Genomic DNA, 20,850 nt, shown 5'->3' with positions numbered 1-20,850 from the left:
CCTCAACATCATCTCATACGCTGACGACACACAGCTGATCCTCTCCCTCACCAAAGACCAAAACACCGCCAAAACCAACTTACACGAAGGGATGAAAGACGTAGCCGAGTAGATGATGAACAGCCGTTTAAAACTGAATTCAGACAAGACGGAAGTCCTCATCCTAGGATCATCCCCCTCTGCATGGGATGACTCATGGTGGCTGCCGGCCCTGGGCAGCGCACCCAAACCAACGGACCATGCTCGCAACCTGGGATTCATCCTAGACTCCTCCCTCTCGATGACTAGACAAGTCAACACCATCTCATCATCATGCTTTAACATCTTACGCATGCTCCGAAAGATCTTCCGATGGATCCCCACCGAAACAAGAAAGACGGTCACCCAAGCACTCGTCACAAGCCGACTGGACTACGGAAACACCCTCTACGCCGGAACCAAAGCCAAATTACAGAAAAAACTCCAACACATTCAAAACGCCTCCGCCCGAATCATCCTAGACATACCCCGCCACAATCACATATCCGGTCACCTGAGAGACCTTCACTGGCTCCCCGTCAACAAGAGAATAAGGTTCCGTCTCCTCACCCACGCACACAAGGCCCTCTATGACCTAGGACCCAGATACCTCAACACGCGCCTGACCTTTTACACCCCCACCCGCCAACTACGATCGTCCAATCAAGCCCTCGCCGCGATTCCACGCATCCGAAAAGCCACCATGGGAGGAAGATCATTCTCCTACTTAGCGGCCAAGACCTGGAATTCGCTCCTCACCCACCTCACACAGAACCACCTCTCCTTCAGAAAACAACTCAAAACTTGGCTATTTGATAAGTAGAGAACCCCCCTCCCTCAAGCGTCTTGAGACCCTCGGGGTGAGTAGTGCGCTATATAAATTTTTGACTTGACTTGATTGCAAGCTGGTCACCACTGTGGTAAACTACAAAAACATGGTTTCAGGTTCACATTTGCCTGGCTGCATCCTAAGAAAATTGTTGGTCAATAAAGTTTTCCCCTTTGAATTTACAAAATGCAAGCCTTGCTAGCAACAGATATCCGCTTCAGAACATATGTTGCACATAACTGAATGTAATCAAACTTGTTTCAATGAAAAATGTACTGCTTGTTTATACCTGCTCCACAAAATATTTTCTGGTTTTGTAGAATCTTTTAACAGTGCTCACGCATGCTTGTGGTCACTTCTGAGCAATTATCAACAACAAAGTGTGACTGAAGTAAAAAACAAACTAACTTTAACAGAGGTCAACAATGAGAGAAATGATCCTGATTCTAGCTCGTATTGTTGCAGAAGTTGTCAAGTCCAACCCCCCCCACCCCTGGTTTCCAAACTTTGAGACTGTAATGTCAAATTATTGGGGTATTGCCAGAGGTTCATTAGTCAGGGTATGAACTCCAAGCTGCAAATCCCAGAGAGAATGCCCGCACGTCTTTAAACTGGATTGTCTATAAGGCACTAAAAACCAACATAAAATGTGACAGCGCTTTGCATGTGGAAGAGCAGGCGCTTCAACGGATGAACACTTATTTTGTGGCTAATCAATAATGATCACTCTATACAAGTGCAACAAAAGCTTATACATTTGTAAAACAGTTAGAATTGCACTCAACGTTTAAAAATGAATGCCCTCATAGATAGGAAAATAGTTATTCAGGTTAAAAAGATTCCAACAAAGCAGTGTCATAGCTCTGAAAAACCAACATTAAAGATTAAATTACAACAAAAAATCAAATTAAGCAACAATATATTCTCAACAAAAAGTTCTCTTGCGGGCTCTGCAAACAAGAAATGGTAGGTATTTTTATTTTGGAAAGGCGGAATCCCTACTTGTGTGATGCCTTTTCTTTAAATGCATTCTCCTACTGTGACAGTAAAAATAAAATTAAGTAAGTAAGGAATAGAGAATAGGCGGAGTGGGGACACAAGGTTCTGGAATAAGTTAACAAAACAACAAAGCCTTCTTAGCCAGTTCCGACCAAATGAATGTAAATGGTCTTTTAAAGACCCGTGAAAAACGTGTGTGTAGCAGAGACAGAGGCATACACCAGACACTGTCCAGCCGAGCGCACAGCAACTCGAGCTGCACCAGCCCTGGCTTGAGACACACTACGAGGGAGAGGGGGGTGGAAGGAGGGGGGGGGGGGTTTGTTAATCCCTTTAAACCCAATCAGGCATGCAGCTGATCACAGGAACTTGAGGCAGGTCACAAGTCAAGTGCGGGGCCATTATGCGCTTTCGCGTACTAATGGCCCTGCGAATCACAGGAGAGGGGAAATTCCTTTGTCCCCTCGTCCCTCTCACCCTTGTCACCCCACTCCAAAATCTGGGGGGGATATGTCCCCCGCGTCCCCCACACTTCCAGGGCCGGACTGGGAACAGCAACCTGCTTCTCCACCGGCCCAGGGAACGGGAGGGAGTGGGGTGTTAGCTGTAGTGCGGTTAGCACTCTAGTGGACGCACGTTGCACGCATCCATGCATCCGCAGGCCAGGCGTGGCCTGCGGGGTTGAATAAAGGGAAGGCGTGCGCTCGGGCACGTCACTTCCGACTAGGACCAAGTGTGTGGTTCACTGGCTGGCGCTGCGCGTTGCCACCCCTGCGCAAGCGACCAGTCCACCAGGCAGGGCCCACACCCTGCCATACAACATTGCCGACGAGCGGAGGGGGCCCAACCCTCGCCCGTACACCTTGGCTCGAGCGGAGCGGTCTGCTCGCTCCCGCGGTGCACACCGCGTGTGGCCCGGCGCCTTCTCCTGCATCACGGAGGCCGGCGTGCTCCTTCCTGCCTGCCCTTCGCCTGCTGAAAGGTGCCTGTCCTTCACCCCCACTGCCCTGGGGTGGTAGCGTGTGCCTTCACCGACGGCCGCCGCTTCGCCTAGCCTCTCGCGGCGCCTGGGTGCCGAACATCACGCATCTCGCGTGGTACGCGAGGCCACCGCACCCTGCGCTTCCTCACGCATCTGGAGTGGGGGAAAGGGAAAGAGACAACAGAAAGAAGGACTATACTCTGTCGTGACGCACTTCCACCGTGCGCATCGTGTGTTCGGGCCTGCTGAGGCCTGGGGAGGCCTAGTGACGCCTGGAGCAGCCACAGCAGACGCTGGCCGCCTGATTGAAGGTCCCTGGTGCTGCCCTGACCGCCCTACACCCGCAGACCACGAGGCGCGTGGTTTTGGACGACGGACGGAGCGACTCCCCGCCAAGGTACGCAATCTGCCGCAGCCCTGCGCAGGAACCTGGGTGGTTCTGAACTCTGCCCTGAGAGGACTCGTGAGTCACCGCCATGGGGGATGTGGACGCTGGGGCACCCGTCATCAACATTCCGTTCCAGCATGCTGCTGCTGGGGTACTGCCGCCGTTCAGTGAGGCGAGTGACCCATCCACGGCCTCGCCCCGATGGAAAATTTGGTTGGAAAGACTTGAGAACTACTTTGTGGTCACAAGGGAGACGGATGACGCGGTAAAAAGATCGCTACTTCTCCACTACGCAGGGGACGAGGTTTTCAGACTCTTCAAACACCTCCCCAACCCGACGGCTGCACCACCTACGCTGCCGCAGTTACCGCCCTCAATAACCATTTTGATCCCCAATTAAATGTGGACTTCGAAGTCTTCAAGCTAGGGCAAGTCCGTCAGCGTGAAGGGGAATCCATGGACCAGTTCCACACCCGAGTGAGGGAGCTGGCTAGTTCCACGGATGAGGACCAGCCAAAGGCCATACGACGTCAATTGATCCAGGGATGCCGAGACAAAACGCTAAGGGGCCACATCCTGCGTAAACCGGGGATCTCCCTGGAAGATATTCTCATCTTAGCCAGAGCACACGAACTTTCAGATGCCAGAGCGACGGCCATGGAGCAGGCCCTACACAAAACTCCCGCCAAAACCGAAACCATCAAAACGGAACGTGCCGACGCAGTACGACCCCGGACACGTGGCCAGGCGAAAAAGGGATACCGAAGAGACCCGCCTCAAGCCCGCTGCGGATACTGCGGACATGAACCCCATGCGGCCAAAGATTGCCCAGCTCAAGGTCAAACCTGCGGGAATTGTGGAATCCCTAATCATTTTGCGTCAGTCTGTCGCAGGAAGAACCAACCCAGGAATCCTAAGAAGCCATGGACGCCCACCAAAGCTGTCCGCCAACTATCATTAACAGATCCACCCCCGGAGAGGTCGGAAAAGTTTATGCCTACGACCTATGACGAGTCGGACTCGGAAGATGAGGAAGCGTATATGATCTCTTTTGCCCGGGAACTGAAGCGGAGACGACTGCCACAACCGACATGCGTGGTACAAATGGGAGAGAATGAGGTAAAAGCTGTCATCGACACTGGTGCCACCGTCAACGTCATGGGGCTGCAACAATTTAATAAATTACGCCCTCGGCCTGAGGTCCTACATTCCAAGACAAGAATCTTCGCCTATGGAGCGGATACACCTCTTCCTCTGAAAGGGAAAATTGTAATACCCATCCGGGCTGACGAGGCTGAAGTAACCGCAACGATACACATAATTGACCGGGAAGCCGACACGCTGCTAAGTAGCCATACTGCTGAGGACTTAAAGTTGATCGCGTTTGCTAACCGCATCAGAGCCCATCAAGTAGATGAGCTATTGAAACGCTTCCCTGAACTGTTCAAAGGTCTAGGTTGCATCAAATGCTACCCAATTAAACTCCACATCGACAAGTCCGTCACCCCTACAGCCCTACGCCACAGGCGGATACCGTTCCACCTGCGGCCGCTGGTGGAAAAGGAACTTGAAAAACTGGAGAACCTAGGGGTTATCGAAAAGGTAACGGGACCCACCCCATGGGTTTCCCCCATGGTCATAGTCGAGAAGCCCAAGCAACCTGGCGAGACCCACCTATGCATCGACATGCGGCTGCCAAACACCGCGATCAGAAGAGAAAGACACTTAACGCCCACAATGGACGATATAATAGCTGACGTGAACGGCTCGAGATGGTTCTCGAAAATTGATCTCAATGCGGGCTACCACCAACTGCCCCTCGCAGAGGAAAGCCGTTTTATTACTACATTCAGTACTCACCTTGGCCTCCGGCGATACAAGCGCCTCAACTTCGGAATATCTTCGGCAGCGGAGGTATTCCAGAATACCATCAGGGAGCTGCTGTCAGGTTTGCCGGGGGTAATTAATGTCAGAAACGATATTCTAATTCACTCTGCCACCGCATCCGAGCACTACAAACATCTGCGGGATGTTTTGAAAAGACTGAGCACACACGGAGCAACCCTCCACAAGGACAAATGTCAATTCTTTCAATCCTCTATCGAGTTCTTTGGTTACGTGTTCAACCAGGAAGGGGTCCAGATTGATCCAAGGAAATCCAAATCTATCAAGGACGCTCCAGCGCCGAAATCACCAACGGAGGTGAGGAGTTTCCTCGGGATGGCTACGTACTGTGGCCGGTTCATACCAGGCCTGGCAACCCGCAGTGAACCCCTCCGAGCACTAACGAAAACAGACGCCACGTGGCAATGGGGCACGAAGGAAAATGAAACCTTCCAGGGAATAAAGGATGCCCTCCTTGAAAATGCAACACTATCATACTTTGACCCCGCCAAGCGGACCGAAGTGATTGTGGACGCCAGCCCGGTGGGCCTAGGGGCAGTTCTGACCCAAGAACATGAACCTGGGAAATGGACGGCCTTGGCGTTTGCCAGTAAGGCGTTGACCCCGACCGAAACCAGATATGCGCAAATAGAGCGGGAGGCCCTGGCAATCAAGTGGGCCTGCAGCCACTTTCACCTTTACCTGCAAGGACACTCATTTGTGATGGTAACCGATCATCAACCCCTAGTGCCGCTCTTCAAGGGCACCGCCCCCCATCCACCGCCACGCATTGAGAGGTGGGTGATTCAGCTGCAAACATACGGCATGGAAGTGGTGTACAGACCGGGAGCCAAAAACCCGGCTGACTACCTGTCGCGCCACCCACTACCTCAAGAGCCAGTAGCTGTTGATGAGGACTGCGAAGAATACGCCCAGTGGGTAGCACTCACGTCCTGCCCCCAATGCATGACCATCGAGGAGATCAAGGAGGCGACAGTGGACGATAACCCATACATGAGGTCGCTACAAGCTGTACAGGAGGGGTCCTGGACTGACTATTTACACCCTCCCGACACCTGGACAGCATCGGACAAGGAAGCCCTCATGAAGTTCTGGCACGTCCGCCACGAGCTCAGCGCCACGGAAGAGGGCGTGCTGCTGAGCGGGACACGCCTGGTGATACCAAAACGCCTTCGGTACCGAGCCACCCAACTTGCTCATGGCGGCCACCAGGGCTCCACGAAAATGAAGGCGCGCATGCGTGAAAAGGTGTGGTTCCCTGAACTTGAAATAATGGTGGAAGACTAGGTGAAAAACTGCATGTCCTGCCAATTGACCAGTGATCCCGAAAGGCCGGTCCCAATAATTACTGAGGAAGCATGCACGACCCCTTGGTCCAAAATCAGCGTGGACTTCGGAAGCTTCCCGGGGGAGGGACACACCCTGGTAGCCATTGACTCGTACTCTAAGTACCCTTTAGTTGAGAGAATACCATCCACGGCATTCACACACGTGGGGCCGGCACTAGAAAAAATATTCTCCCTGTTTGGATTCCCTGATGAGATTAAAAGTGACAATGGGCCACCATTCCAGGGAGCGGAATTCGCCACGTTTTTGAAGGCCAGAGGCATCACCCACCGGCGCATCACTCCCCAATGGCCGCAAGCCAACGAGGAGGCAGAAAGGTTTATGCGGACTCTCAACAAAATGTTCAGGATAGCAGTGGTAGAAGAGGCTGACCCTGAACAAAGACTACATGAATTCCTGAGAGAATATCGAGGAACCCCCCACTGCACCACTCAGAAGAGCCCGTGGTCCCTCATGTTTCAGGGTCAACGCCGAGATCTCCTTCCCACCTCCATGGAACCGACACCGGTTATGGACAACATGGGGGAGGTTCAGGAACGTCGACGCCAAAACAACCAGCGGGCGAGCCAATGACGTAGAGCAGCACCAAGACAACTATGCCAAGGAGATCGGGTAGTCATCAGGAACAGACGCCCGGGGGGAAAATTCCAGACCTTCTACGAACCAGGCCCGTGGACTGTAACTGCCACAAAAGGGACCATGGTGACTGCTAGTAGAGAGGGGGAGGAAGTATCAAGGAACACCTCGTGGTTCAGAGTGGTCCCCCCTGGCCCGAGGGTGAACACCGAAAATACGGTTGGAATCAACGAGTCACCCCGAGCCGCGACACAAGAGGAAGGAGGTAACCCAACAGCCGACACCCGAGGGCCAGTGACGGAGTCTGGAGGGGGACCCTCAATCATGTCCACACCCCTCCGGAATCCATCTCGCAGCAGAGAACAAGGGCCGGACCGTACCCCGCGGTACAATCTGAGGCCCAATCCACCTCCAAGTCAGAGACTAAAAGATTATGCCTGTCAGCTGAGACCCTGAAGTCGTCATCCAAGGGACACGCAAGTACAGAGCATTTGATTAAAAATTGTTGTCATATTGTGGACATTCCTGGTCTGAACATTTTCCCAAAAGTTTGTATAGTTGGATAGAGATGTAGTGCGGTTAGCACTCTAGTGGACGCACGTTGCACGCATCCATGCATCCGCAGGCCAGGCGTGGCCTGCGGGGTTGAATAAAGGGAAGGCGTGCGCTCGGGCACGTCACTTCCGACTAGGACCAAGTGTGTGGTTCACTGGCTGGCGCTGCGCGTTGCCACCCCTGCGCAAGCGACCAGTCCACCAGGCAGGGCCCACACCCTGCCATACAACATTAGCCGCTAAGCACTGTTACCGTGTTTCTTACAGAGGGCCGATTTTGCAGCACTGCTGCAAAACCGGCACCCTGTAAGAAAAGCGGCCCGCTGCGGCCACAAAAGCAGCCCCCACCCCTCCAGCCCACCGGGTAAATGCCCGGTGCCCATTACAGCCAGTCTGGCCCTGCACACTTCCTACGCCCATGCTCCAGGGCACCTGGTCTGTCGCCCATAACACACACCGCCCTCTGCCGCCGGTTTTTATTCCTGGTTGGTTCACTGTGCCCCTGATATAGGGTGACCAGGTGTCCCGGATTTGCCTGAACAGTCCCGGTTTTCACCAGCTGTCCCGGCAGATTTCGGCAATTTAGGCTCATGGCCCGGTTTTTAGAGGGGGTCGGCTGAAACTAGGGAGAAGCACTCTTCAGGCAGGTTACCTGGTTCTAAAGTTGTGCTAGTTAGCACCTGTTATAAGCAAGCAATTTAATTAACAGTTATTATGCTAGGTTTAGAAATGACATTTAATTGTTTTACTTAGCGCTTCTTCTGTGTTCTTATGCTGATAAGAGTTGTCATTCTGCGCAGCACCGTTGATGTAAAATTGTAGTCTTTCTATTTTTGCAAAATGTACCAGTTTTTGATTCTCAAGATCTGGTCACTTTGCCCCGACGCCCTCCTTTACCGGTAAACAGGCCGACGTGGACACCATAGAGGCGAACATTCAGAGCACCGTTGAGAACAATACATTTTTAAATTTATTTTTTGAAAAGGCGCCAACGTCTCTTATCTTGCTGAGGGCATCTCTTTCCCCACCGTGATTATTACTTGCAGCCAATCACAACTTGAGCCTGTTGTAGCCTAAGGGAGCAGCCATGATCTGGACCAATCAGACCGTAGGCTGCCTTGAAGGAGCATTTGAAGTTAGAGGAAACACAGACACTCCCACTTCACACGAACAGAGAAACAGGAAGCCCCCGGCGGCCGGCCCCGCGCACACAGGAGGAGGGGGACTCACAGACAGAGCCAGGAAGTCCCAGCACACACACAGACGTTCTCTCCCTCTTTACAAACAGAGAAGCGAAACTTTACCTTCCCGCATTCCGACCGGGATCATGGCCGCAGCTCAGCTCACAAATCTCAAGGAGGAGGCCACGTGTTCCATCTGTCTGGAATATTTCACTGACCCTGTGATTATCGACTGTGGACACAACTTCTGCCGCTCCTGCATCACCCAGAGCTGGGAGGGAAGAGATGGAAACTTCCCCTGTCCGCAGTGCAGACAAATATCAACAGGGAGAAGCCTCCGCCCCAACAGGCAACTCGGAAACATGGTGGAAATGGTAAAACAGCTTCACCTGCCCCCCGTGGAGCCCCCACGGGAGAATCTGTGTAAGCACAAGGAGACACTGAGGCTGTTCTGTGAAGAGGACCAGTCACTCATCTGTGTTGTGTGCGACAGATCCGAGGAGCACAGGGCTCACTCGGTGACTCCCATAGAGAAAGCCGCCCAAGAGCACAGGGTATGTATGTGGCGGCGCTTATGTTACTACTTGTCACCTTCAGGGATTGCTGCATAGGTGGCTCTAAAAGGGCCCACGCTGCGTGTCTCAGTCCCTGAGTGAACCCCATGGAAGAGGCTGCAGAAATATAGAATTTATATCTGTCTCCATCTGGGATCTCCAGGCACTGGGTGAGTCAATGGAAATGGCTGTTTAAGATCACAGTGAGTGTGCGTGGATGTTCAGCGATTATAAGTGAAGCCACTCCAGGAGTCCATACTGAGGGCTGTGGATAGTCACAAGGTACATGTGTGTGTTTTTATAGATTATAACGCAAGATCCATGTTCCGCAGCGAGGGCAAACAAAGATAACAAGCATTTGCAATGCAATAGGTCTCGCATTAGGAAAGTTTGAGCTATTGGTCTTGTAAATGACAATTTTTTTATTTGTGTTTTTTTTTTAAAATAGCTAAATTAATAGCTTTGTCATTTACAATGCCTATAGTTATAACTTTCGCAAATGTGACACCTATACCATTTGTAATGCAACATGTTTTGTATTTACGTGACTTAGATGTATTGATATTACAAATAACAATAGCTTTACATTTTTTAAAATAATTAATTCTTAAATAAAAGTGATTGTAATTTATAATGGCAATAGCTTAAACTTTTGTAAATAACTTTTGTGAAGATTATGTTCAGTGTATTTTATTGTGACGAAAACCCAAGAACAGAAGTGAAATATTAACATCTTTTTGTGACATTTGTAATAAAGCTTGAAACATTGAGCGAACATATTTGAACCAGTTGTTGTTGAATGGTTGCACAGCTTGATGCTGTGATGGCGCGGAGTGATGTTGTGGTGGCGACGAGTGATGCTGTGGCGTTCAGTAATGCAGTGGTAGCGCATAGTGATGTTATGGTGCCCCTGAGTGATGGTGTGGTGGCCCCGAGTGATGCTGTGGAGGCCATGAGTGATGCTGTGGAGGCCGTGAGTGATGCTGTGGAGGCCGTGAGTGATGCTGTGGAGGCCGTGAGTGATGCTGTGGAGGCCGTGAGTGATGCTCTGGAGGCTTTGAGTGATGCTGTGGAGGCCCTGCGTGATGCTGTGGAGGCCCTGCGTGATGCTGTGGAGGCCCTGCGTGATGCTGTGGAGGCCCTGCGTGATGCTGTGGAGGCCCTGCGTGATGCTGTGGAGGCCCTGCGTGATGCTGTGGAGGCCCTGCGTGATGCTGTGGAGGCCCTGCGTGATGCTGTGGAGGCCCTGCGTGATGCTGTGGAGGCCCTGCGTGATGCTGTGGAGGCCCTGCGTGATGCTGTGGAGGCCCTGAGTGATGCTGTGGAGGCCCTGAGTGATGCTGTGGAGGCCCTGAGTGATGCTGTGGAGGCCCTGAGTGATGCTGTGGAGGCCCTGAGTGATGCTGTGGTGGTGCATAATAATGCTGTGGTAGCGCATAGTGATGCAGTGGTGTTCCAGAGTGATGCTGTGGTGGTGCTGAGTGATGCTGTGGTGGTGCTGAGTGATGCTGTGGTGGTGCTGAGTGATGCTGTGGTGGTGCTGAGTGATGCTGTGGTGGTGCTGAGTGATGCTGTGGTGGTGCTGAGTGATGCTGTGGTGGTGCTGAGTGATAATGTGGTGTTGCTGAGTGATAATGTGGTGATGCTGAGTGATGCTGTGGTGGTGCTGAGTGATAATGTGGTGTTGCTGAGTGATAATGTGGTGATGCTGAGTGATGCTGTGGTGGTGCTGAGTGATGCTGTGGTGGTGCTGAGTGATGCTGTGGCGGTGCTGAGTGATGCTGTGGCGGTGCCGAGTGATACTGTGGTGGTGCTGAGTGATAATGTGGTGGTGCTGAGTGATGATGTGGTGGTGCTGAGTGATGCTGTGGTGGTGCTGAGTGATGCTGTGGTGGTGCTGAGTGATGCTGTGGTGGTGCTGAGTGATGCTGTGGTGGTGCTGAGTGGTGCTGTGGTGCTGCTAAGCGATGCTGTGGTGGTGCTGAGTGATGCTGTGGTGGTGCTGAGTGATGCTGTGGTGGTGCTGAGTGATGCTGTGGTGGTGCTGAGTGATGCTGTGGTGGTGCTGAGTGATAATGTGGTGTTGCTGAGTGATAATGTGGTGATGCTGAGTGATGCTGTGGTGGTGCTGAGTGATAATGTGGTGTTGCTGAGTGATAATGTGGTGATGCTGGGAAGTAGGAAAGAATAGTGTGGAGAGAGAAAGAAACAAAGTGTGAGATAGCGAGAGAAAACGATAGGGTTGAGAGAAGTAAACATAGAAAAGAAGCAGACGAGAAAAGAAACAAGGGGGTGAGCGAAAGAATAAGTAAAGAAGGGGTTAGGGACAGAGATTTAGAAAAGTCAGTCCTAAGAAGTCAGCCTTAGGGTCCTGGCAGGGGTGAATTAGGGGGGAGGAGAAGTGAGTGATGCTGTGGAGGCCCTGAGTGATGCTGTGGAGGCCCTGAGTGATGCTGTGGAGGCCCTGAGTGATGCTGTGGAGGCCCTGAGTGATGCTGTGGAGGCCCTGAGTGATGCTGTGGTGGTGCATAATAATGCTGTGGTGGTGCATAATAATGCTGTGGTAGCGCATAGTGATGCAGTGGTGTTCCAGAGTGATGCTGTGGTGGTGCTGAGTGATGCTGTGGTGGTGCTGAGTGATGCTGTGGTGGTGCTGAGTGATGCTGTGGTGGTGCTGAGTGATGCTGTGGTGGTGCTGAGTGATGCTGTGGTGGTGCTGAGTGATAATGTGGTGTTGCTGAGTGATAATGTGGTGATGCTGAGTGATGCTGTGGTGGTGCTGAGTGATAATGTGGTGTTGCTGAGTGATAATGTGGTGATGCTGAGTGATGCTGTGGTGGTGCTGAGTGATGCTGTGGTGGTGCTGAGTGATGCTGTGGCGGTGCTGAGTGATGCTGTGGCGGTGCCGAGTGATACTGTGGTGGTGCTGAGTGATAATGTGGTGGTGCTGAGTGATGATGTGGTGGTGCTGAGTGATGCTGTGGTGGTGCTGAGTGATGCTGTGGTGGTGCTGAGTGATGCTGTGGTGGTGCTGAGTGATGCTGTGGTGGTGCTGAGTGGTGCTGTGGTGCTGCTAAGCGATGCTGTGGTGGTGCTAAGTGATGCTGTGGTGGTGCTGAGTGGTGCTGTGGTGGTGCTGAGTGATGCAGTGGTGGTGCTGAGTGGGGCTGTGGTGGTGCTGAGTGATTATGTGGTGGTACTGAGTGGTGCTGTGGTGGTGCTGAGTGGTGCTGTGGTGGTGATGAGTGGTGATGAGTGGTGCTGAGTGGTGCTGTGGTGGTGCTGAGTGATAATGTGGTGGTGCTGAGTGATAATGTGGTGGTGCTGAGTGATAATGTGCTGGTGCTGAGTGATAATGTGGTGGTGCTGAGTGATGCTGGGGTAGCGCTGAGTGATGATGTGGTGGTGCTGAGTGGTGGTGCTGTGGTGGTGCTGAGTGATGCTGTGGTGGTGCTGAGTGATGCTGTGGTGGCGCTGAGTGATGCTGTGGTGGCGCTGAGTGATGCTGTGGTGGCGCTGAGTGATGCTGTGGTGGCGCTGAGTGATGCTGTGGTGGCGCTGAGTGGGGCTGTGGTGGTGCGGAGTGGTGCTGGGGTGGCGCTGAGTGGTGCTGGGGTGGCGCTGAGTGGTGCTGAGGTGGCACTGAGTGATGCTGGTGTGGCGCAGAGTGATGCTGGTGTGGCGCAGAGTGATGCTGGGGTGGTGCTGAGTGATGCTGTGGTGGTGCTGAGTGGTGCTGTGGTGGTTCTGGCTACACAGGCCTTTACTGCCTCTATGTGCTCGAAATCCCCAGCCTTTCCCTATCTGTTTCCAGTTACCTGTGTCCTAATGCGACCAATGATGGTGAAGGTCGAACAGTCTGATAAGACAATGACTTTGAAAGCGTAGGCTGTGCCTTTATTTCTCCCACTATATGCTACAACATAATGCATTTAAACCTGCAAGGATTGTACCTCAGGAAGACTGGGATAATTGCCGGCTTTGCCTTTCTGCCTTTGCCCTTTCATGAATACATGCCCACTTTTGTTTGGTTTCAGTGCGCCACAGTTGTCTTCTGTCTGTGTACACACACGTACAAACAAATCAGCCACATGAATGCACATGAACAAATGCTCCCAAGTGCAACATCTCAGATACATATCTACCACGCAAAAATACACACACACACACACACACCTAAACAACCAACCACACAAACAAACACACACGCAACTACCCAAATATACATACACAGTTACACACACAGACGCAACTACTCAAATACACGTATCTGGGCAAGCAAATACACCAGACGCCTCACAGACACAAACAACCACATAAATACACCTACTCTGAGAAACGCGCAAACGCAACCACAACAATACACTTGGTACCCATGCAAATATATCCACACGCACAGGCACAGCTACGCAAATACACATTTGCACACATTCATAAGAGAACAAACAAGAGAAAAGGCGAGAGACCGGAGAAGACGCGACAATACGAAGAGAGAGCTAAAGAGAGGCAGGAAGGATAGAAGGGGAGGGGAGATGAAAGAGAAAGAAGGAGGATTAGAGGGAGAATACAGGGGGAAGTAGGAAAGAATAGTGTGGAGAGAGAAAGAAACAAAGTGTGAGATAGCGAGAGAAAACGATAGGGTTGAGAGAAGTAAACATAGAAAAGAAGCAGACGAGAAAAGAAACAAGGGGGTGAGCGAAAGAATAAGTAAAGAAGGGGTTAGGGACAGAGATTTAGAAAAGTCAGTCCTAAGAAGTCAGCCTTAGGGTCCTGGCAGGGGTGAATTAGGGGGGAGGAGAAGTGAGTGATGCTGTGGAGGCCCTGAGTGATGCTGTGGAGGCCCTGAGTGATGCTGTGGAGGCCCTGAGTGATGCTGTGGAGGCCCTGAGTGATGCTGTGGAGGCCCTGAGTGATGCTGTGGTGGTGCATAATAATGCTGTGGTAGCGCATAGTGATGCAGTGGTGTTCCAGAGTGATGCTGTGGTGGTGCTGAGTGATGCTGTGGTGGTGCTGAGTGATGCTGTGGTGGTGCTGAGTGATGCTGTGGTGGTGCTGAGTGATGCTGTGGTGGTGCTGAGTGATGCTGTGGTGGTGCTGAGTGATGCTGTGGTGGTGCTGAGTGATAATGTGGTGTTGCTGAGTGATAATGTGGTGATGCTGAGTGATGCTGTGGTGGTGCTGAGTGATAATGTGGTGTTGCTGAGTGATAATGTGGTGATGCTGTGGTGGTGCTGAGTGATGCTGTGGTGGTGCTGAGTGATGCTGTGGCGGTGCTGAGTGATGCTGTGGCGGTGCCGAGTGATACTGTGGTGGTGCTGAGTGATAATGTGGTGGTGCTGAGTGATGATGTGGTGGTGCTGAGTGATGCTGTGGTGGTGCTGAGTGATGCTGTGGTGGTGCTGAGTGATGCTGTGGTGGTGCTGAGTGATGCTGTGGTGGTGCTGAGTGGTGCTGTGGTGCTGCTAAGCGATGCTGTGGTGGTGCTAAGTGATGCTGTGGTGGTGCTGAGTGGTGCTGTGGTGGTGCTGAGTGATGCATTGGTGGTGCTGAGTGGGGCTGTGGTGGTGCTGAGTGATTATGTGGTGGTACTGAGTGGTGCTGTGGTGGTGCTGAGTGGTGCTGTGGTGGTGATTAGTGGTGCTGAGTGGTGCTGTGGTGGTGCTGAGTGATAATGTGGTGGTGCTGAGTGATAATGTGGTGGTGCTGAGTGATAATGTGCTGGTGCTGAGTGATAATGTGGTGGTGCTGAGTGATGCTGGGGTAGCGCTGAGTGATGATGTGGTGGTGCTGAGTGGTGGTGCTGTGGTGGTGCTGAGTGATGCTGTGGTGGTGCTGAGTGATGCTGTGGTGGCGCTGAGTGATGCTGTGGTGGTGCTGAGTGATGCTGTGGTGGCGCTGAGTGATGCTGTGGTGGCGCTGAGTGATGCTGTGGTGGCGCTGAGTGGGGCTGTGGTGGTGCGGAGTGGTGCTGGGGTGGCGCTGAGTGGTGCTGAGGTGGCACTGAGTGATGCTGGGGTGGCGCTGAGTGATGCTGGTGTGGCGCAGAGTGATGCTGGTGTGGCGCAGAGTGATGCTGGGGTGGTGCTGAGTGATGCTGTGGTGGTGCTGAGTGGTGCTGTGGTGGTTCTGGCTACACAGGCCTTTACTGCCTCTATGTGCTCGAAATCCCCAGCCTTTCCCTATCTGTTTCCAGTTACCTGTGTCCTAATGCGACCAATGATGGTGAAGGTCGAACAGTCTGATAAGACAATGACTTTGAAAGCGTAGGCTGTGCCTTTATTTCTCCCGACTCCCATGGGTCCTGCTACAGGACTTGTGTTTTCATAAACATTAGGTATAACCCTATATTGTTTTTTGTTGACTCTATCGAGGAAAACAGTGGAGGGGCCATTCACGCATTTCATAAACATTACATCCCTTGGTCCAGCTATCGGAGCCCAGAGAAACGTCACGGGCAGATAGTATACATATTTACTAAACACCACGAGAATATCGCTTCAGTGACTACCGCATAATCAAACAACTGAACCGCTGAAGGTATTTATGCACGTGTATGTATGTGCGTGTGGATACGTGTAGGCATGCGTGTATATGTGAGCATATCTGTGTATATGTGAGCATGTTTTAGTGTGTGTGTAAGTATGTACGCGCATTTGTGTGTGCGTATGTATTTTGTGTGGTGGCGGTTGTGTGTAGGGGTTTATGTGTATTTGCTTGTTTGTGAATGTTTGTGTGCGTGGGTGTAATCTATGCTTATTTGTGTGGTTGCGTCTGTGCGTGTGGGTATATTTGCTAAAGTACGTATGTCTGTGTACATATTTATGTGGTTGTGCGGGTAGGTGTGTATATGGAAGCTTATGAATGTGTGCAAATGTGTATTTGCGTAGCTGTGCCTGTGCGTGTGGATATATTTGCATGGGTACCAAGTGTATTGTTGTGGTTGCGTTTGCGCGTTTCTCAGAGTAGGTGTATTTATGTGGTTGTTTGTGTCTGTGAGGCGTCTGGTGTATTTGCTTGCCCAGATACGTGTATTTGAGTAGTTGCGTCTGTGTGTGTAACTGTGTATGTATATTTGGGTAGTTGCGTGTGTGTTTGTTTGTGTGGTTGGTTGTTTAGGTGTGTGTGTGTGTGTGTGTATTTTTGCGTGGTAGATATGTATCTGAGATGTTGCACTTGGGAGCATTTGTTCATGTGCATTCATGTGGCTGATTTGTTTGTACGTGTGTGTACACAGACAGAAGACAACTGTGGCGCACTGAAACCAAACAAAAGTGGGCATGTATTCATGAAAGGGCAAAGGCAGAAAGGCAAAGCCGGCAATTATCCCAGTCTTCCTGAGGTACAATCCTTGCAGGTTTAAATGCATTATGTTGTAGCATATAGTGGGTTTTTCAAGTAAATTCCAACTTCTTTTGAATCGTCTGTTTCAGAACACACCCTTTCAGTCACTTGAGAAGCAGCGTTGGGGAGATAATGACAGTAGAGAGGATGAGAAAGAGAACAAACAAGAGAAAAGGCGAGAGACCGGAGAAGACGCGACAATACGAAGAGAGAGCTAAAGAGAGGCAGGAAGGATAGAAGGGGAGGGGAGATGAAAGAGAAAGAAGGAGGATTAGAGGGAGAATACAGGGGGAAGTAGGAAAGAATAGTGTGGAGAGAGAAAGAAACAAAGTGTGAGATAGCGAGAGAAAACGATAGGGTTGAGAGAAGTAAACATAGAAAAGAAGCAGACGAGAAAAGAAACAAGGGGGTGAGCGAAAGAATAAGTAAAGAAGGGGTTAGGGACAGAGATTTAGAAAAGTCAGTCCTAAGAAGTCAGCCTTAGGGTCCTGGCAGGGGTGAATTAGGGGGGAGGAGAAGTGAGGCTGAGCGCGCGCTTGGGAAGCTTCACGCTTCAATGCCTGAGGCCGAGTGCACGCTGGGGAAGCTTCAGATGCCTGTGGGAGGGAGGCTGATGGCTTTGATGTGGACGCGTGTTCCGCACGAGTGCACCACATGAACTGGACGCAATCCGCGATGGTTTCAGAGCTTGGTTTGCCCTCTATACTCTTGTCTATTTATCCCTTACGGAATAGAATAGTCGAGACCTAAAAAGTTGTGTCTGTGGGTATTCAGAGATCAAAGATCAATGCACTCAATGACCCCTTACAGGAAGTTGGATGAGAGCATACGATGAGTGTGTGAGTGTTGTGGGAAGCGTAAACAGACACCAGAGAAAATGTACACGGTCAGTCTATAGGACTTCAGGCAGAACTCAGTGTAAAGGCTGCCCAAGAGCACACTGTGTGTCTGGAGAAATTCGGGGATCACTCACTGCTTTCTGAGGTCTCCGTAGATGATTCTGCCCGAGGGTTAAAGTTGTGAAAACCGAATAGAAGGGACGTCAGAAGTGGACTTGGCATGTCTGTCATTGTCCTGGGATCACGGTTTATACACCTCACGACCCAGAGAAGAGGCTGCAAAGCATACACGGTCTGTCCTTAAGGGGCTAACTTTAACATTGTGCCCAGGGGCAGAAGATGTCATGTACACAAAGAAGGGGCTTCTAAAGACTTGATCCTGGAGTCTCACACCACACACCTCACGACCCACAGAAGAGGCTGCAGAAGTGTATAGAAGGTCTGTCCATGGAAACAGGGCCCGGCTCAATGCAGTAGGAGGGCTCTGTGCACAATGATGCCCAAGAGCACAGGGGGGGTTGGAGGATTTCAAAGATCACTCATTGTAATCTTGAGGATACCATGAGATTTGTGCCCAGTGGCATTAGGTGTCAAGTCCACAAAAAAGCGGCTTCAAAAAGTGTCCGTCCTGGGGCCTCATGCCCCACACCTTGAGACTCCTAGAAGAGGCTGTATGAACACTTGAAGATACTCCATGCATTCATGCAGAGGGATGCACAAGAGCACACGGTGTGTCTGCAGGAGTTTAGTGATCACTCATTTCATTCTTTGGGTTTCATAGAGTATAGCGCCCAGTAGTCTTGCTGTCACATGTTCCACATCTTCAGCCCCACAAAAGAGGCTGCAGTAGAACACAAGGTGTATCGGTGGCATTATAGGATCACAAAGCTGCCAGGTGAACACACAGAGAGGACTACCCAAGATCATAATAAGGTGTGTGTGGGAGGGTTAGGGGGGTGTTCAGAGATTATATTCTCATAAGCCTGTAAGGGGAGCTGTGGATGAGCAAAAGGTTTGTTTAAATTTACGAGGCAACTTCGGGTTCCATAGAGAGGACAGACCAAGATCACCTGGTGTGTCAGTGAGTACTCGGGTGTCAATGGTAAGAGCGTCATAGGAGGCTGCAGAAGAGCACAGGTGTGTCTGTGAGTATTCAGGAGTCAATGGTAAGAGCATCATAGGAGGATGCAGAAGAGCACAGGTGTGTCTGTGAGTATCTAAGTGTCACAGGTAAGCGCTTCATAGGAGGCTGAAGAAGAGCACAGGTGTGTCTGTGAGTACTCGGGTATCAAAGGTAAGAGCGTCATAGGCTGCAGAGGAGCACAGGTGTGTCATTGAGTATTCCGGAATCCCAGGTAAGAGCATCGCAGGAGGTTGCCGAAGAGCACAGGTGTGTCTGTGAGTACTCGGGTATCACAGGTAAGAGCGTCATAGGAGGCTGCGAACCGCACAGGTGTGTCTGTGAGTACTCATGTGTCAATGGTAAGAGCGTCATAGGAGGCTGCGAACAGCATAGGTGTGTCTGTGAGTACTCATGTGTCAATGGTAAGAGCGTAATAGGAGGCTGCAAAAGAGCACAGGTGTGTCTGTGAGTATTCAGGAATCACAGGTAAGAGGGTCGCAGGAGGCTGCAGAGGAGCACAGGTGTGTCTATGAGTATTTAGGTATTAAAGGTTGTAGCGTTCTAGGAGGCTGCAGAGGAGCACAGGTGTGTCTGTGAGTACTCCGGTATCACAGGTAAGAGGGTCGTAGGAAGCTGCAGAAGAGCACAGGTGTGTCTGTGAGTACTCATGTGTCAATGGTAAGAGCGTCATAGGAGGCTGCGAAGAGCACAGGTGTGTCTGTGAGTACTCATGTGTCAATGGTAAGAGGGTCGTAGGAGGCTGCAGAAGAGCACAGGTGTGTCTGTGAGTACTCCGGTATCACAGGTAAGAGGGTCGTAGGAGGCTGCAGAAGAGCACAGGTGTGTCTGTGAGTACTCGGGTATCACAGGTAAGAGGGTCGTAGGAGGCTGCAGAAGAGCACAGGTGTGTCTGTGAGTACTCGGGTATCACAGGTAAGAGCGTCATAGGAGGCTGCGAACAGCACAGGTGTGTCTGTGAGTATTCAGGTTCAATGGTAAGAGCGTCATAGGAGGCTGCGAAGAGCACAGGTGTGTCTGTGAGTACTCGGGTATCACAGGTAAGAGCGTCATAGGAGGCTGCGAACAGCACAGGTGTGTCTGTGAGTATTCAGGTTCAATGGTAAGAGCGTCATAGGAGGCTGCGAAGAGCACAGGTGTGTCTGTGAGTACTCATGTGTCAATGGTAAGAGCGTCATAGGAGGCTTAAAAAGAGCACAGGTGTGTCTGTGAGTATTTAGGAATCACAGGTAAGAGGGTCGCAGGAGGCTGCAGAGGAGCACAGGTGTGCCTGTGAGTATTTAGGTATTAAAGGTTGTAGCGTTCTAGGAGGCTGCAGAGGAGCACAGGTGTGTCTGTGAGTATTTAGGAATCACAGGTAAGAGCATCGTAGGAGGCTGCCGAAAAGCACAGGTGTGTCTGTGAGTACTCGGGTATCAAAGGTAAGAGCGTCATAGGAAGCTGCAGAAGAGAACATATGTTGTGCAATTATCAAGGACCCCCTGTAATTAATCTAGAGCTCCTAGGACAGGGAATAGTAATAATGGCAGAAAAATATTCCTGGGCAGTTCTAATGATACAGTTTACATTAGTATATTTCATCATAACTCAAAGGATATTGTAGAACTCAGTGTAAAGGAGGGACAATTCTTTAAAACATGCAAAATTTCACTTTATTCATATTTTTGTTAAAAAAAAGATGCATTTAGAAATGATGAAACCATTTATGTATAATATGTTCATTGTTTAGTCTGTTTGGTTTGATAGACAATTGAATCTGAACTATCACAAATCCAAAAACATCAAAGATGGAACATATAAATGGTGATAACACAGGTTAAAAAGCAAGGACTAGTATAGCGTGGCTGTGTGATGAAAGTTCTCTACGCGTGTTTCGGCACCGGGGGTGTCTTCATCAGGAGTGCCACAGGTTGTTATTCTATAAAGATGATCACAAGAAATATAAACAATATTGCAATGACATTACTAAATTCAATTTTATAAAATTACACGGAGTTCAAGAATAAGTATCCAGAAATCTATTGTGAATAATGTGGATCAGAATCCAGTCAAGGATGACTGTCACCAAGCAGGAAAATAAAAGAGCTTTTTAAGGAAAAGAAAGTAAAAATCCCACTTGATGTGCCAAGTAGAAGTAAAAGTAGAATAGAAATTGCTGGAACTTACAAGGAATAGATATTCAGTCTAGTCAGTGTA

The 20,850-nt window shown here is 50.6% G+C and overlaps 1 protein-coding gene across 2 annotated transcripts in view; it reads left to right on the top strand.

The window, feature by feature from the left end:
• The first annotated feature begins 8,925 nt into the window (after positions 1 to 8,925).
• Positions 8,926 to 20,850, top strand: part of LOC147659376 (E3 ubiquitin-protein ligase TRIM39-like) — a 200,476-nt gene continuing 188,551 nt past the window's right edge. For both annotated transcript variants that reach the window (XM_086951789.1, XM_086951790.1), the window contains exon 1: positions 8,926 to 9,333. In XM_086951789.1, coding sequence (XP_086807915.1) covers positions 8,926 to 9,333 — 408 coding nt within the window. The remainder of the gene's footprint in view (positions 9,334 to 20,850) is intronic.

The sequence above is a fragment of the Lissotriton vulgaris genome, unplaced genomic scaffold (genome assembly GCF_964263255.1).
Source record: "Lissotriton vulgaris unplaced genomic scaffold, aLisVul1.2 SCAFFOLD_922, whole genome shotgun sequence".
In the NCBI taxonomy this organism is placed as follows: Eukaryota; Metazoa; Chordata; class Amphibia; order Caudata; family Salamandridae; genus Lissotriton; species Lissotriton vulgaris.
Note: the sequence above shows the minus strand (reverse complement) of the source record. Positions and strands in the feature narration are given on the sequence as shown.